This window comes from Crocodylus siamensis, chromosome 2 (genome assembly GCF_052110815.1).
Source record: "Crocodylus siamensis isolate JL-2025a chromosome 2, ASM5211081v1, whole genome shotgun sequence".
Lineage (NCBI taxonomy): Eukaryota > Metazoa > Chordata > Crocodylia > Crocodylidae > Crocodylus > Crocodylus siamensis.
In genome coordinates, this window is record NC_143396.1 from 98,809,279 (window position 1) to 98,828,239 (window position 18,961).

Here is an 18,961-nt window from a genome sequence, read left to right on the forward strand (position 1 = left end):
TATCTGTCCCGGGGAATATATAATGAAGGCTGCAATCTCCATGCTGTATATTTGTTATCAGTAAAGCTGAAAATATTCCAACTTGGTGTCTAATTAGAGGCATCTCAATTTTCATGTTTTAGAACTTAAATATGTGGTTTGATGGTTGGTACCCACAGTTTTCTCTGATGTCAAACATCAAAAATATGTTTATACTTTAAATGGAAACTGCAGATGCTCAACACCTTACAAAAGCATTTTAAGTGTGAACAGATGGATTTAGGTGTTCAACCTTAGATACCCCACTTGAAAATGCTAACCTAAATTTGCAGGTTTTATGTAGTTTTGGATATTTTAGGCTACTATTAATGTCTTATTGTTTTTGTTTGTTTAATACCTTCTATGACTTGTTATAGTCAAAATATTCTTTACATTCAGCTCTAACAGAAATAGTTGCCAACGTTATTAATTGAGTAGATAGGTATTTAAATAGTTTTATGTTTTTTCTAAATCAGTAGGTAACTTCTTTTAAAGCAGCATTGATTTCCCATTTCCGCCCCCCAATTTGTTGGCCATGAATATCACGGTAAACGTCATACTGAATTTACAACTCTGTGAAACTGTCTATGCCATGGGATTTTAAATGCCTGGAGACTTTTTTTTTCCTGTGCTGTTCTAATCAAGTGAATGGCTCTTGCTATTGCATGCTTTTCCCTAGGAGAATAAGTGATTTTTATTCTTTTCTTCTTCTTAGAAAATCTGATAATTAAACACTTAGACTTTTATCAGGCAGAACAGCAACAAACTCGTGGATTGTAATGAAGTCAGAAGCTCCCACATACAACCTGTTGGCTCCTCACAGAGAAGCTATGTCATGCTAAATTATCTCCACATGCTGATGAGCAGTATTCTGGCAGGGATGGATGAGAGGCTGAGCATAAAGGACAGTTCTAATAGAAGAAATGATGGACACATTCACCTTTGTGAATCCCACTGGTCCCTTTGTCAGAATGCTGTCTGCTGCTGCTGCTAAATCGAATTCTTGTTTAAGGTAGCAGCCCTGAAAGGTACCTGCTGAGCAGCAAAACATGTACTAAAAAAGGATTTCCCATTTCAGCTTGATGTTTCTTCCACCCAGTTTAGCAGTATATTAATTGTTTTCGGAACTGCTACGTAATATGGGTTTAATGCACTGAATGGGAAACAACAGGGGTTTCTTTCAAGAAGGGGTGTTTGGTTTTCTGGCAGGAAGACTAGATACATGAAAGCTTTTACTATACACAGCATCAATCCTGCCATGATCTCCAGCCCATCCTTTGATATCTGGATCCTTAAAAAGTATATTAATGTTTTCTGAGTGCAGAGTTTCAGAGTGGAGAACCACATCTTTACCTTGAAGCTGCATCAAAGGCTGACTGCGAATCTTGGGCTGTGGCTCGGGGAGAAGCAAACTCAGAAGGTTTGCACAACACAATTCAGCAACTCCGGAGGTTGATCATGGAAATCAAAGAGGAGAGAACCTCAGATGAAGCACAACAATTTCTCTCTCCAGTGCAGGCAGACAACCTAGGAGAGCTGCAGTTTACAAGTAAGTGAGCATAAACTTTATGTCACGTTACACTGTAATGCTTTTAAAAATGTTCTACATTCTGTAACTGTTGGAATTGAATTGCAGTTTCAGTTGTTGACTGACAGTCGGCTATAGTAGCGGGAAGAAATGGAAGAGAATTAAAATAGTCAGGATTAGCTATATTTAGGTTCAGTCAAATAGTCTCCGTTAGGGAAACAAAGTTGTGCTTGCAGTGTCAGGTTTTCTTTAATAAATGTTGTTTTTCAAGTTTGAAAACTCTTCATTTGAAAGCAAAAGAATAACCTCTTTTATACCACACATGAGCATGCAAACTATGAGATAACAAAACATAACTTTGACAAAATTAGAAAGCAGGAGATACAGTAAAACTGAATATTAGTACTAATGAATCGTTCCTTCTGTGTGGCAAAAACACTGTAGCTTTGAAAATGTCTGGCCATATGTTCAACCCATGTTTGTTGTTTTATTCTGGAACCATGCTGTTTTCTAGGAACTGTCATCTTTGGAGGATTTTAGTTGTCCAGTTAGCTAACCCTGTCAGGTACACATTTGGGCTGCGCATAAAAGTCATGTTATAGATGCGTCTGCTGCCAGTGTGAATGGTAGCTTGATTTTGGGTAATTTTTCAGAACACCTTGGTTGTTGAGAACATTTTTGAAAATCCTAATTGGTTCAAAAGGCTTTTAAACTCTAGGATAGTTTTGAATTGTTAACTCAAGTAACGCCACCAATTTGAAACCAGATCATCTATACGTCAAGCTCTTGTGGAGAGGATACAGTTTAAAATTCATAACCTCTCCTCTTCTCCTACCTGCCGCGTGTTTGCGTGCATGCATGTGTACACACAGACACGCACTCTATAGCTGAAAACCTCCTCTCCTCATCCATGTACATGCTTTCTTCTTCATGTTAGTTTTTTTTCTGTTGGAGTCTTTTCTTTTGTAATGGCAGTCCGTTGTACAGTAACACTGTCTGAACAGGAGGCAGTTACATAACTGTGTCTTCATCAGTGTTGCAGGCATTATCTGGTTATATTCTGAGGAGGCTGAGCAAATTAAATCACGTGTACTTGCACACCTTCCTTTGATTTCCCTACCTTTTTCCCATTGGCCAGTTTTGCAATTCAGTGGTCCCTCCCATGCACTAATGAATTAAAAGCATGCTTCCATTTCAGTGGGCATCAACATTATTAATAACTCAGAAATGCAGATATGCAAAGGATTATAGGGTACTTGTCCTCAGTACATGAGAGAGAATTAAGTAGCAATTTTTCCTACATGTATAAAAGCACAGGCATTTCTGTTTGCATCACAACTTTGTGCTAAAATCACATAAGGTAACATGTTGTTACTTTTAGTAGCCTAATTGATGGGGTTGGAATAAATATGGTTATTTTTGTTGGAGTCATATATTTTTGTTCAGATAGGTATTTAAGCATTATACAGCATTGTTTAATATACACCAAATACATTACATTATTAAATATTTTACCAAAAACTGCACAGCAATGAAGGTTTTCTCTTCTTTTTTTTTTTTAAATGATTTTCGTTCACCTAGAGCTGTCTCCTGGGTCTCACAACCCATGGACGTCCCCCACACTGTGTGCTTGTAACCCTCCCACCACTGCTGCACTGTTTGCCTGTGATCATCCTACGTGCTACACCGAACGCCTAAGCAAGTGCTTGCAATGCACTGTGTACTCATGATCACCCCAGCTTCCCACTACCTTGTGCACCTGCATGGGTGCCTCACTGCTATACCACATACCTGTGACCCTTCCTCCCCTGCTGTACTGTGTGCCTGAGGTTCACCCTCAGCTCCCTGCATTGCCCCACCCTTTGGGAGAGGGTGGGGCCACTGGTTGAACAGCCCTGGCCTAGAAAAAACAATTAAAATTTATCTTCCTAAGTACTGAAATAAAACAAAAAACAGGTTTTCTTTCCATGGACAGGCACATTGTGAAACCATTTCTTTACAATATGATTTCCTTAAAAATGTAGTAACTTTGTAGATATATCTAGCAATGGTAAGGGTATGTGTAAAGCAAGGAAAGATATGTATTTAAAAAAGATTCTATTATATATTTATTAGAAATTGTATCTTTTCTAATTATTATTCTTTTTAAATAATCTTCAAGGTATTCAAAGGATTGCAAATGAGCCAAAGCTGGAATTCAGCGTAGGTAAGCCATATTTTTTTATTTCAGTTTAGAATTGGAAGGCATGGGGCAGATCATGTTTAAACAACTTGCCCTGCTATGTAAAGGACTCTGTGTTCCTGGATATGAAATATTGGGGCCAGACTTTTAGATGATGTAAATAATTGGAAATCAACTAAGTTAGTTGAGCTATTATTACTTTATGTGAAGTGAAAAACTGATTCACAGTGTTGTATGAAACATTAAAGGCTTTTGGTTAGAGAATTGAAAATCACAGTTCTTAAAAGTATAGGGGGTTCGGATAGAAGTACTTTTAACTTTAGAATGATGTGTACATTTGTTTAAAAGTACAGACTATTTTTTTTGGGGGGAAGGTTAACTGCAATTTCATTTTCAGTGGATTTTATAGCTGCTCTGGTGGATGTACAGTGGAGTAATCTGTTGCTGCAGGTGTTCTGTTAGTTCACGCTTCCCAGTCTATTCAGATGCATATAGTATGATTAGGAACATTCAGTCAGTCAAGCAAGCCAATTGACTGAGCATGTTTTGTATTACAAGATAAAGTGAAAAAAATGAATGCTTCACTTTATTGTGACTGGATATTTAGTAACAATAAATATTTAAATTAAATTACTTTCTACTGTGAAGTCTGGTACATTTCCAACCTTTTTATTTTAACTTCTTTGTCCATATTTTTAGTTATCTTTTTCAATTTTCTAGAACAGAAAATCATTACATATAAAAAGAAAAAAAATGTTTTCTTCTGGCTCAATAAAATTAAATTATATTTGTAGCCTAACAGAAGTGTCATTTAGAAAGAAGAATTGTCTGCTTTATATCTGCGTTTTTAAATCTGAGTAAGATACCTTTTATATTTTTAACTTTCCAGCAATTAAGAGAAAAAGCCATGCAGGCTAGGGACAGACATTCAAAAAGCCTGAGCCTGAATTGATTCAATCTTTGCAGGTTAGTCTAACCTGGCTTGGCTAAATCACTTTGTAACTGCACAGACATCCCAGACATGTGGGCACGGGCCTGCAGTGGCTCAGGCTAGGAGCCAGGGGGCTCTAGAGCAGCCCTGCCCTTCCATAGGGCTGAGCTGGGGGGGGGTGCATAATCAGCCCCTGCAGGACGCTCTGATTAGCCTAGCAGGGAATTGATAACAGTGTTTATGACCCCTAACTCAATGTTTATCACTGCATTAAGAAAACAACAGAGGGACATTATCAGCTACCTGTTGATTCTACCTGTTGACTCAGCATGGACCACAGCTGGCCTGTGGTCTGCTAGCTAATATACAGATACCTCTCTGCAAGGCAGAGAGGAGTTGGGGATTTTTGCTTATCAGGGAGTGGTAAGGGGGAGGTGGGGAACAACTGTAATATCTACTGGAGCTGCAGCCAGGGAGCAGAGGTGAGGGGCCAGCCCTGCTATGGAGAACAGAGCCTTGATGATGGGGGTTCAGTCAGGGAATTGAGTAGGGGGCAGGTGGCCAAGGGGGGCAAGTAAATGCAGTAACAGAAAATGAGGTGAAGGGGGGCAGATTTTGGAGAAGCAGACACTGTGGGATCAAATTGAGGGGGTAGACACCCTACCCCCTGTGCTGCTTGCCTGTCTGCCTTCCCTACTGTAGCAGCAGGGGGAACAAAATTTAAAAATATCTTCCAATTATTATATTCTGTGCATCAAAAATTATAATAATTTTATAATTTTCCATGTATAGATTCTAATTACTGGGGAGGAGGTGTCTTAAATCCAGATACTTCTTGGAATCGGATAAATACTGTGTTTAGAAGATATTATATATAAGCTAACTTCCATATTGTTATAATTTTATGTTCATATCATGAAACAAAATGCATTTGACAGAGTGTAGGTATACAAGGAAGAAATAATACTACATGCTAGTTGATATATATCTATTACAATAAATGGACATGTATAATAATATGATTAAACATTTTAAAATACTTATGACATTTTTCACTAATCTTTGTGCAAGCCTATGCAGATTGTAAGAAACATATTTTCTGATGCTAATTCCTCATATCTTCTAAGTGTGTTTTGCCCCATTTCACCAACAGTTTTCAGTGACATAACAGAATGCTTCAATTGTATAGAGCAGGGGTGGTTAACCTCTGCCCTAAAGGCTAAATGCAGCCAGTGGAGCCTTGATATCTGGCCTTCAGGGCTCCCCTGGAATCAGAGGAGCCTTGGAATCAAAATTTGGTGGTAGGGGAGCAGTGCAACCTCTCTGCCCTGCATGCTGGCCTGTGCCCCTTTGCCCCCATGCGACCAGGTCACACCTCTTCCCTCACATCTAGATTGAGGCTGGGCTGTACCCCCTCCCCCTGGGGGGTCGAGTTGGCACCCAGTCATACCTTCTTCTCCCTGCCCCTTCCCCCCCTGCATTGCCAGGTTGAGGCTGGGCCATGCCCCCTTTCCCCCTGCAGGATCAAGCCACACCTTTTTGCCCTAAGGGGCTGGCTTGCAGCTGTGCTGCCCCCCCCACCATGCCCCTCCACAAAGCCAAATGGTGCCCACCATGCCTGCCCTAGGCGCTGGATCAGGACCACTGGTCGTATCTGGCCAGGATGGATTGGGCACTGTCCATCTTGCCTGCGGGGGTGGAGAAAATGTTGAACACAACTGATATAGAGCATTAACTCAGTTGATGTCAAACTGACCTTCCTTTCTCCACTTTTTTTCCCTTTTTCAACTCTTTTCTTTGCCCTTCTCCCTAGGTAATTTCATACTCACTGAGCGCTACCCCCGCCCCCCCAGGATTTCAAATAATAAAAATTGACCAAAAAGTCATGACACAAATGTAATGCATGTATACTAGCAATCTGCTTATATACTGACCCAGTCTACAATCAGATTTATAGCCAATAAAAGCATCTTTACCCTAGTAAAAAGGTGTCACACTCACCATGCTCCCCTGCCCCCTACCTTGGGTCATGCACAGACTCTTTGTGGACTTGATTCAAAAGCGGCAGCAGAATTGAGTGGCAGCTGCAGTGTGGCAAGCAGCTATGGTGAGGGTAAATTCAGCCATCGCTCACCCCACCCTCCCTGATTTCCCCTACCTTCCACCCACAGTCCCATTTACTCCAAATGGGATCTATGTCCTGGATTTAGGGAGTAGGCCCAAACCCTTGTGGCCCCACCTCCAAATTCCCAGCTCCTCTACCAGCCCTGGGTGCTACACAATGCAGCTCTGCAAGCCTGCACTTGTATAACTGACACTTCTGCTAGTATAATTGCATCTGACTTTCCTGCACTAGTATATTTGCATCTGTTTTATGGGATGGATTCCAATGTAGCTATGCTGGTTTCGAAATGAAAGTATAAATATAAATATATTGGTGCAAATCATTTGCCTGTCTTGTCTACTTGGACTTTACACTGTTCTGTATAGGGACAGCCTCTTGTGGCCTTGTACAGTGTCTAGCATTATGAGTAGGGAACTATTCAAGTTTCAGTTTCATGGAAATTGCAGATTTTGCAGACAGTGTCCAAAAACAACAACAAAAAAACCCCTAAAAGTAAAATGCTGGCTCCCTAATGGGAGCCAGCGGTCTTCATGGCTGCTGTGGCTTGGCTTTGCAGCCTAGGAGGAGGGGAGGGGAGCCACTGATTTAAAGAGGAGCAGCCAAGATGGCAGCTGCTGCCTTCCCAGTCACTGCTGAGTGGCTGAGAGGGCTTCATATTGCATGGCACTGCTGCTCTCAGCAATAATCAGCGATGAGGCCCAGGGCTGCATGATGGACAGCCCTCTCTCCTGTCAGTAGTGAGGGGCCTCTTGGTCAATCAGAAGTGTGGGTGTGGAGGCACCACTCCACTATGAGCCCATGAAATCAGCTGTCTGCCTCCTTGATTTTGATAGGTTCCTAATTATGAGGCTCTTCCTGCTGGCTCTAAGGCCTGATAATATTTTCATTATAAAGAACATGAAGTAGTAGGTTTCTCCTACACTATCCAACCTAGTAGCCTGTATTATCGGTGATGTGACTGTGGAAGATGGTTCCCTTGTTGCTGTGCCTCCACAATCTCCAGCTTCCAGAATAGCCCTTTAAGATCCACTGCAAGCGTTTGCAAAATAGATATGCTTCAGGGAGTACTGACTTAAGAATTAATGTGTGATGGTGCTAAGGTGATACAAAACCATTTTTTGCTCCTTCAGATACTTGAGGCTCTATGTTCAGCAGAGCTCTGTCAGACTGAGGCTGTAGTTTTATTTTTACGTGTGCATTAGTTGTTTCTATTAGTGACTGACATTTCATGGTTCATTGTGTAACATTATTAATTATGTCATTGCAGCTTTAATAATAAATTTTGTTAATTAACTACTGCTGCTGATTCACAAACATATAGCACACAAGGGTGCCTAATAGGGCTGTGCGAAATTTCACTGTCTGTTTTGTTTCAGTATTGTTTTGACTCGTTTTGAGCTTGAAACAGCGAAATCAAAATGAAACAAAGGGCATCACAAGAGCCTTGAAACGAAATGAGGGCAGTCGAAACATTTTGAAAGTTTTGACACATTTTGAGTTTCAAAGCTGAAGCTGGGCTTCCCTGCAGGGAAACAAAAAGTAAGGACAGGGAGGGGGAAGGACTGCTCTGATATTGACTGTCACAGTTTGGCTGCCTGAGATGCTGCTAGTGCTATTGTGCTGCTGCTTACTAAGCTATTACCTGTTGTCATTTGAAATGGTAGACCAGGCTGAGGCTGTAGACAAGGAGGAGACCTCATTGGGGCACTACCGTGTTGTGCAGAGGCACCATTGCCAGTGAGGGTATGTCTTACACACCCACAGGCGCACGTTCCAGAAACCTCTACACCTATCTCCTTGAAACCTGGCAGGATTCATGGCCTCAGCAAGGGCTATGATGCCTGCAGTTTTTACCTTATTGTGCCTTAATACACACACGTGACATGCATTTTGTTTTCAAGACTTTGAGGTGCAGTGTCCCAGAAACCCCTGTACCTATCTCCTTGAAACTTGGCAGGCTTCATGCCCTTAGAAGGGTCTACCATCCCTTGCTTTTGTCATCTAAATCTGCCCCAAAAAAACAACAAAGTTTTATAGGCAGTTTCATGCTTCTCCATTATAGCCTATGGGTGAAATATCGAAATGCCCGTGCCCTCCTTGCTTGGCAGTTGGCCGTATGGGGATCCCAGGTGCCCCTTCAGACACAGGAGGCACCAGTCGCTGAGCCAGGGAGGTGCCGGCGGGGGCCAGCACACTCCCCAGTGGACTGGGAAGTGGACCAGAAGTGCTTCTAATCCACTTCCAGGTCTGTTGCTGAGTGTGCTGAGGAGCCCCCACACTTCTGTGGAACTCTCCATCTGCCCCAGCACTGCACCATTCATGAAGCTCTGCTACCTAGTGGTACTTAGAAAAAACATTTAAGGCTGTGTCTATGTCCAAATCTCAGAATCTTTCCAAATCTCTCTGAATTGATTCAAAGGGTCCCAATTAACTATGGAAAAATGTGGATTTTGGGAAATTGGGATTTTTTTTAATCGGAGAAAACCAGGATCCCTGCTGATAAACATGGTAAACATTTTTTTGGAGGCCAGAAAAAAAATAACCAAATTATAATTTAATTCCTTCAGTGCCTGTGGAATTGCGCTGCACGTTTGCTAGGACTATTGATATTTACTATGGCGGGTACTAAGGGTATGTCTGCATGTGCTGATTTCAGTGTTGTACAGAGATAATCTAAGCTGGATGTGAATAAACTATTGCTTCTTTGCAGAGGAAATTAAGGCCAAGCATCAGAGGGATAACTACAAAGTTTTGCACTCTGGGTGGTAGTAGCAGCCAGCTTGGCAGTGGTGGCAGCTGCCATTCTTGAGCCCTCTCTCAGTTGGCATGTAGAGGTCTGGTGCCCCTCTCACCTACCCCTAGTTATACTGCTGCCAAGCATAATGCCACACTAACAGTGATACACTGCTTCAGGTTTTGGAGTTGGATCAGCTCTGCTTTGCACAGTATAGATATGACTGAAGATGCTATAGTGAAGCAATGCTATGGTGGGTGGTAGTTGGATAAATCATAAAGATTGTGTTACCCTGTGTATATATTGTGTTGGCATATAAGGCACTAATGATATTCAGTTTATTGAGCATCTCAGATATTTTGTAGGGTGTCTGAAAACATGTCTGGACAAAGAGGTTTGAAAGACTGGTCTTGATTTGTGTGAGCTCTAACTTATTTACAGAAAAAAAGAATAAGGATATTTACTGTCTGTTTCAAACTCTTATGGAATAGCATGATTCAGAACAAGTGTTGTTCCAAGAGGGTTAAAGATGAAGCTTAAATATGTAGGGGACTTGTTTCTTTTCTTCTTTCCCAGCAGAATTTGAGTGTGGAGCTGTCTACATGTACAAGCAAAAGGTTTTGTTCTTTCTGTCATAACATTTCTCTCTGAGTAATATTGTGATAGCACTTAATTGGGAGAAGGTCATGGAGCTGATTTAACTCTGCATACTAAACCTAAATGTTACACTGCATAAGCACTCTGACTAAATGTTTTCTTCAGCTTGGTTACACCATCTGGAGCTCTTTAGGCAGCAGTCTTGTCACATGAAGGAAAAGCAGAAACGCTGCTTAAACCACTAAAATATTTGTGTCACAACTCCTCAGGCTTTTTTGTTTGTTTGTTTTTAGTTTCTGGCTTTTAACACTTCTAAAAATTTAATGTTGGCAATTTTCTAAACACAAATGTCATTTTAAATTGTTAATTAAACTAAAATGTTTCATTTGCTTTTTTTTTTTCTGTTGTAGTTTGTTATTTGGTTGGTTGGTTTGTTTTGTGTTTACAATTTTTAGCCAAAACTAGTTGCCAAATCTGAAATGAAATGACAAAGCTGTATTTTTCACGGAATAAACATGTAGTAGAACAAAATTGCTCACCTTTAAAAGTGAGTTTTAGAATTGGATTCTTGTTCACAATGCACAGAAGTTGGATAAGCATCAATCATTTCAATCTATGATATGATGTGATTCTATGATAATTCGTCTAAGGCAGCTAAATGAAAAAGAAAAGATGGACAGGGAGGAGGCTTTAGGAATATGTTTTCAGGGAACTCTTCCAACCCACTGGTGCTGGGTTGTTTGTCTCTGCTGGTCTCAGTATTCTGAAGTGTAGAATGAGAAGCCCTAAGAAGTACTTGTATTCTGCACACTCAATAGCAGTTGCTCTGGTTAGCTTGTCATGGACATGAAGAATTCTCCTGAAGATGTAGAAAACACTAAGCCTAACCTGTATTTAGGGGTTTTTTTAACATTGGGGGTTAAGTCCTAAATGTTTTCAAAACCTAGGTACTTGAGGAGTCGCCTCTATACCCATGTTGTAATCCTGAGATACCTGAACCAACAGGCCCCTAGATTAAAAGTCAGGGGACTAGTGATGGGGCACTTTCCAAGAAAAGTCCTGTGGAACCTATTCTGCTTCTGGTAGCTTCCAGATTTTGCTTGAAGCACCTTTCTTTTCTAGCAGCTTTTGCTGTTATGGAGGTTTGATGGACATAGGACAGTTTGATAAGAGAGATTATTTTTGAGTTGTTGGCAGTGCCTCCTTGGCCAAAATTAAATTAAAGTGCTATAACTCCATTTCCTAGGCTCTACCCCTTCCTGTCTACTACACTTCTACAAAAGGAAGCCAGTGTTTTTGAATTTCATCTCAAAGAAGAGTCTTATTGTAGCTGCTTTGCATATGTGGTGTGGCTAAAATTGGTTAAGCCAGGCCTCCCCGGTAAGGTTTGGCTGTTTGTACCACTCTAGTGATACAAACGGCATCTTTACACATGCTCTGGATGGGGGGGGACTTTAATTAAAGTGGCTCTTGGGAGCTACTCATGTATTTGGCATTCTGTGCTTCAAAAGACTGGTGGGGGAGCTTTAACTAAGCTTGCTGTTTGACAACTGCCACCAGGGTAGTAAAAAACAAATGTTCAAGTCTTATTTTCATGGTTAAGGCCCTACCTAGCTCTCCACTAGTCTCCGCTCCTCTATGAGCTACTCTACCCTACCTCCCATTAGTCTGTCACTCTTTCGACAGTGCCAGCCTAGATGTCCCCTTGGTTATTTTGCTCTCTTCTTTCATTGTGCACTTTTATTTTTAATGCTGCATGTCTTATCCTGGTTTGCCAAATACAGCCTCTCTTCCATCTTCAGGTCTTTAAGACTTTCTACAGAATTAACAAGAAAAGAACAGAACCAGGCATCTAAAATAGAAACTTTTCTAAAACTCTTTTAGTTCTGAATACAAGACAAGAGTCAGATTTTTAAATCTGTACCTTTATCACTTAAGGTACCTTAACATTTTGGTATTGAATCTTTTGAAGGCAGGAATTGTTTTCACACATGCTGCACAGTACCGAGCACACTATCATTGCGTAATAAACAATAATAGCAATAACAACATTGTAATTGCAATAGCAACATGCATGGTAAGTTGAGAAACTTGATTTATTGTATGTGATCTAAAAGATTAGTGCTTTTTTCTGTCACTTTTTAAATGAGAGTATCTGGCCTAAAAGCTCGAGATTAAAATCTGGAGGTGCTGAAATATGGCTTTTAGGTACACATTTGAAAAATAGTGTATGCAAGTAAAAATGGTTCCTTTCCCAACAACACATCCTGCGTCCAGTTTAGCATTACTCCTGCCTCTCTTCATTTTCTTTTGTTAGCTAATTAGCTTTCATCTCAGTAATCGGTGTATAATTGTTGAGAGATCTGGTCACAAGAAAATGTTTTCAACTTGTGTAGCATCTGTTGCTACTTAATGATAAATGGAAAATGGGACTTACCTTAGGGCTCCATTCATTAAATGGCTATGATTTGTGTAAATTCCAATTCTGTGTAGGTTATGGGGATAAAAATCCCACACTGCCCCTTTCTGTGTTGTTATTATTCATCACTACTGGCTTCTCATTGAGCACAGGGAATCTTATTTGCTCTGCAGCGGGTCAGAGCACATGCTGAACCAGCATGTGTGGTACAAATGACTGACACAGTGGTACCAAAAGCAGATGATGTGAGGGCAGCTGCCTTTTTTGGGGCACTAGCAATAAGAAAACTAGCAGCAGAATCAAGAGCAGACTGTTTTGAGTAATTTTTTTTCCATTCTGTTATATGAACCTAAATTGTTTTCCAGGTTCTTGTCGGAAGCTGTTGTATTTTTATGAATTACTTTTCCCTGAACTAATTTGTGCAATCTAAGCAAAAAAAACAAGTGACAACCTTATAAATACAAATACGTTTAATATAGAGCTTTGAGTGGGGAGAACTTTTATCTCAAACCCCGTGGAATAAAGACCTTACCACACTGATTTGCCTACATGTCTTGGAATACATTTTATATGTAAGGATAGATTTTTGAATAGCTGAAGTTAATCTATTTAAAGAAGAGTTTGTGGATATCTGAATTTGAAAAGCTTTAACAACTGTAAAGGTTCTGTTGGGATTTGACCATTTTCAGAGACACGGTTTTCTCACTATTGTTCTGGAGTGATGCAGCAGATAATGGGATTGAATTCTGACATAAGTGCAAATCTGAATTCTTGGTTGCAGATAAGAGTGCTTCCTTCTCATGAAAGAGAAAAGCAGGGAGAAGGGCGGGAGAGACCTTTCCTTTTTCTTTGAATGCAGAAATGTTTACACTCTAAGTAAAACCAGAGGTTTTGTTTGACATTATTCTTTTACATACTTTCTTTTGTTGGCTATAAGTGTTTTCTATAAACCTTAAAAAAAGGATGAATACAATTTTCAAAAGCACTTAAGTCTACTTTTCAGTTTGTATGCCACTTTAAAAAAAAGTAAAGTAGGGGTAGATGAGGTAGTTTAAAACAAAACAAAAAAGAAATTTGTTCCATGACAAGGTAAACCAGTACATCTGGTAAGTATCTCAGTCATTGAAGGACAGATTTTCAAAGGTTTGCACGTGTCTGAAGATACAGATAGACATCTTTTGGTACTTTTGAAAAATGTACTCGTATCTGACACTCAAGTTTATTTGCTTTTAATTCTCTGTTCTAAAGCAATGCAGGTTTTAAGGTGAATTCAAAGTAAATTCTTGGTACAAAAACATATATAAGAACTCATTGGGTTCACTTCAAGTAAGATAGCTTATCATAGTTGTATACTCCATTTAAGTCAGAGGGTTGTTCTTTTGCTTATAGGATAAAGACAATGAATGATGCTATTGAAACGCATTAGTTTTGATTTTCTCATTTTGATCTCACTTCTATAAGTGTAACAAAGAACCCCAGGTGTGGCCACTGAAAAGTACTTGATTTGACAGAATCCAAGATAGATAATTTTGCTTAAAAGAAAGAAAAGAAAACTGTAGTCAAGATAAACAGGTAGACAGTAGGGTGTGTGGAGCTTCAGTCACTGATTTGATTCGGCCCAATTTGGTGGCCAAAACCCCAAACCAGAATCAAATCAGGAGACCTTTTAATTTCTTTGAATGAAATCAGAACCCTCCAAATTGATTCGGAGAGATTCGGAAAAACCTTGGTGATTCAGACATGGACACAGCTTTCATGAGCCACGCCCAATACATTGAGATACGTAGAAAAAACATTTAAAGCTGTGTCTATGGCCAAATTGCTGATTCTCCAAATCGGCGTTGAATCTTCAGATTCAGATTGAGTCTAATTGAATTGGGACAGCGATCTGACTCAACAAATCGAATCACTGTCCCTGATTCACACCAAATTTGAATCGAATACGGCCTGTTTCACACACCCCTAGGGACAGGACTAAATCATACAAATTCTATCCCTATAGCACATTTATCTCACCATTTTAAAAAATCTTTTAAAAATGTAGTTATTTATTACATCATTTGGTATATACTCTTTCTATCAAACAACAGTTTTTTAATATTTAGCTGGTCTATCTCATATCTGTATTTTTCCATTTTTACTTCACTCTTGGTTTTCCTTTTCTCTTTTTTCCTGTGTTATCTCCCCCCGCAAATATGAATTGCCCTTCCTCTGTCATTACATTCCTCTCTTGTAAGCTGCAGTTCTAGTCCTGTTCCATTTCTTTCACACACACACTCAAGCAGACTTAAGCACAGTCTCTTAAGATGGCCCCAGTATTATCCCCTCTCTCCCCACTACAAAAGAGAAGTATCAAGATTCTTATCAAGAGTCCTGTTGCTGTACAACTGGATATAGTTAGAAGGCAGCCAGACCAGCATCAGCTACTTCACTGTTCAAAAGAAACTGGAAGAACTTTTCATCTTCAGCAGTCTTGTGGATAGAAGGTCTCATGCTTTTTCTATTTCTTTTGCCTGCTACCTAGTTTTCTCTTCCTAGACTATTCCTTACCCCACCCCATCTTTGCAGATTGAAGGACAGGGTATGTAGCATGAAAGGTGGTCCATTCCCATCTTCAAAATCCTCTTCTGCGAAACATTTGCAGTTGGCCTATCTTGCAGCAGAAGGAACTGGAATCAAAGGGGTTTTGCATCATGATAGGTTACCAGTTTTAAAATACTGCTTCTCCCTTGACTCCCTCCTCTTCCCCACTTCCCTTCCCTCAAAGCATAGGCGATGTGTAGACGGGGCACGGGAGGCATGTGCTGCTGCAGAAGCCACCGCTGGCTTCCGTGGCAGTTGCTGCTCTCACTGCCGATGTGGCTGGCAGCGTCTGCAGGCAGTCGCCACTCATCACCACTCCCTTCCCCCCACTGTCGACACCACCGCCGGCATCTGTGGGTGGTCCCTGCTCGCCACCATAGTGCCCCCCACAGTCTTGGAAGGCACCAGTTGTTCATGCCCCGGAGGCTCATATTTATCAATAAAATTGGTTGAGAATTGTGGTATTTTGGTTAGTGTGGTATGATAGATTGAAATCTGTCCTGCAGTCTTCACCTCTGTTCCTGGCTCATGTCTCTTGTAGTCTTAGTTTTTCTCAAAACACACAAGACATGTGCAATACTTGCAGCTGCAGCCAGGTCTGAGCCACATGAGCATTCAAAGTCAGCTCTTTCTCCTGCTGCTCTTAAAGGACCCAAAGTAGCTCAGACAAAGAAGGAGACAGAACACAGACCTCCCACCTTTTGAATGAATGCTCTGACCACTAAGCTATTGGGAAGGGAGGCTTGACCATGTATCCTCTGGGTATGGTTTGAAAGAGAGTATGGTCCCTTGAGTACTTTGCAGAGAGCCTGGTACAATTGTTGTGATCCAAGAATGTCAACTGAGTCAATCCTTTAGGGTGTGATAGTCAGAAAGATACCTGCTTTATGAATCCCCATGAGGCTTAAGCATGAGACTTGACATTGCTTAGTACTGTTAAGACTACAGTGCTTCACAGAAGCAGAATGTTGGGCCTAGAAATATAGTGTTGAACACCTAAGAATTTCATGTATCTCTATGCTTAGGTGGCAGCTGAATGGACATTTTAGGGTCCTGTCTAAGTCCTTTTATGGATCTAGCCATAAACTTGTTGCTACCAATTGTTCTGGCTGGTCATCTCTAACCTTGAGCTTTCTCCATTAAATATTTAGTAGAAAAGTATAAAGAGATTACTTAATCTTTTTTCTGTAAATATTTGTGTCTTTCTGCATGGACTGTGTAGCATGGACACAATGGGGGTTACAGTGGACAGTAAGTTGGATACGAGTCAAAAATATGCCCTTGTTGCCAAGAAGGCTAACAGCATACCAGGCTGCATTAGTATGAGTGTTGCCAGCAGAACAAGGGAAATAATTATTCTCCTCTGTTTGGCCCTGGTGAGGGTACATCTGGAGTACTGTGTCCAGTTTTGTGCCCCCCACTACAGAAAAGAAGTGCACAAATTGGAAAGAGTCCAATGAAGGGCAAGGAAAATGGTTGAGGGACTGGGGTGCGTGAATGCTGAGAAGTTGAGGGAATTGAGCTTATTTAGTTTGCAGAAGAGGAGACTGAGAGGGGATGTAAAAGCAGCCTTTACCTACCTGAAGGGTGGGCCCAAATAGGATGGAGGTAGACTGTTCTCAGGTAGCACATGGCAGAATAAGGTGCAATGATCTCAAGTTGCAGCAAGGGAAGCTTAGGTTGGATAATAGGAAAAATGTTCTCACTAGGAGTGTGGTGAAGCACTGCAACTAAAGAGTTGGTGAAATCTCCATCTTTGGAGGTTTTTAAGGCCCAGCTTAACAAATACCTGGCTGGAATGATCTAGTTGGGGCTGGTTTTGCTTTAAGCAGGGGGTTGGACTAGACCTCCTGAGGTCCCGTCCAACCCTCATTTTCTATGATTCTATCAAAGTAAGTTCCTTTGGTATTCTAAAACGTGTGTGTACGATTATAGTCTATTTTGGGGAAAAATGTGAAGCAACTAGGCTTATATTCCTGTAGTATTTTTCAGGATCATTATTGTAATGTGAAGCATAGTATGGACACATGAGATATGGAATTTTTTGTTAGGCTAAAAATATATTAATAAATAATTTTTAAGTAATGTAAGGCATGATGGATCTTAATGGCTTATTTGAAACAAAATTTCAATTAAAATGGTACAGTGCTATTAGTATTTCAGAAGTTTAAATATTTCTTTATGCCTACTGAAAGACATACAATTAAGCTTTTATGTTATAAAAATACTGTTTTTTCTTGAATATAAAACAAGGTATTTTCCCTAATCAGCATGGGGGGAAAAATCCTTATCTTATGTTCAATACAAGGAAACCTTACTAAATACTAGGACTGCGTGAAATTTCACTAGGTGTTTTGTTTCAAAGTTGTTTTGATGCGTTTCAAGCTCAAAACAGTGAAATCAAAATGAAGCTATTTCAGAGCCTTTTGTTTCAAAAAGAAACGAGGGTGCTCAAAACGTTTCAAAAGTTTTGAAACATTTTGAGTTTCAAAGCCAGGCCTATGTGGCTTCAGCACCAGCCTCCTCTCATCTGGCACACAGATCCAGGGGCTCACAACCCCAGGAGGGCTTGCGGGGCTGTGCTGGACTCCTCACGGGGGTGTGAGCTCCCGGATCTGTACGCCAGATGAGAGGAGGCTGCCACTGCCACCTGGGACCAGGCAGCAGCAGTATTCCCCGGCACTGGGCTCAGGCTGCATCCAGCACTAGTCCCTGGCAGCAGCCTGAGCCTCCTCTTATCTGGCATGCAGATTTGGGGGCTCACACCCCCAGGAGGAGTCTGGCACAGCCCAGCATCCCTCCTGGGGGTGTGAGCCCCGGATCTGTGCCCAAGATGAGAGGAGGCTGCCTCTCCCACCTGTGTCCAGCACTGGAGAAGATTGCTGCTGCCGCTTGTCCCAGGCAGCAGCTGCAGCCTGAACTTCCTCTCATCTGGCATGCAGATCCGGAGGCTCGCACCCATGGGAGGGCTGCTAGGCTATGCCAGACTCCTCCTGGGGGTGCGAGCCCTCGGATCTGTGTGCCAGATGAGGAGTCGCAGGTGGCAGCAGCAATCTTCTCTGGTGTTGGGTGTGGGCTGCGCCCAGCACTGGTTGCAGGAGAGGAGGCTGCCGCTGGCACGCAGATCTGGGGGCCCACACCCCTGGGAGGAGTCTGGCACAGCTCTCTTGGGGGTGCAGGCCCCTGGAACTGCATGCTGGATGAGAGGAGGCTGCCGCTGCTGGCAAGTGTCAGGAGTTTTGCTTTAAAGAGTTTGAGATGCAGTTTCCCAGGAACAGCTGCACCTATGAAACGTAATGGGCTTCATGCCCTCAGAAAGGGCTACCATCCCAGCAATTTTCATCCAGATCAGGCAAGAAATTACAATGTTTTAGGCATTTTCATGATTCCCCATTACAGCCTATGGGCTAAACATCGAAACAGGGGAATGGTTTCAATGAAATGAAATGGAATAGTGCTTCAAAACGAAATGAAATGATGAAACAAAACACTGATGTCCCTTCAAAACAGTGAAATGGATGTTGAAATGAAATGATGGTGTTTCACACAGCCCTGTCAAATACATTATCTCTCATTACACTGCTACCAGAAGCAGTATGTATTCAGTAATGAAAACCAACTATTAAATACAGCCACTACTGAGCATGACTATAAAACAAATAGCCCATACTGGGGAAACATATTCATGGGGAGCTATCACAAGGATAGGTAAGTGAAGCCTGTCTGAATCAGATATACAGTAGTGCCCATTATATACAATCCCCCTCAGTGCCAACTCTTTTACAAGTTATGATAATCCACTATATGGAATACATTTTGACTTCTTTTTCACTTTCACAGTTGA

General features: G+C 41.2%; 1 protein-coding gene across 8 annotated transcripts in view; it reads left to right on the plus strand.

The window, feature by feature from the left end:
* INPP4B (inositol polyphosphate-4-phosphatase type II B) overlaps positions 1-18,961 on the plus strand; it is a 613,602-nt gene that overhangs the window by 245,965 nt on the left and 348,676 nt on the right. For 7 of the 8 annotated variants that reach the window (XM_090036465.1, XM_090036466.1, XM_090036467.1 and 4 more), the window contains 2 exons: positions 1,343-1,567; positions 3,708-3,752. In XM_090036465.1, the coding sequence (XP_089892591.1) occupies positions 1,477-1,567; positions 3,708-3,752 (136 nt within the window). In that variant the 5' untranslated portion in view covers positions 1,343-1,476. Of the gene's footprint in view, positions 1-1,337; positions 1,568-3,707; positions 3,753-18,961 lie in introns of those variants that run through there. The other variant, XM_090036464.1, reaches the window with a different exon arrangement.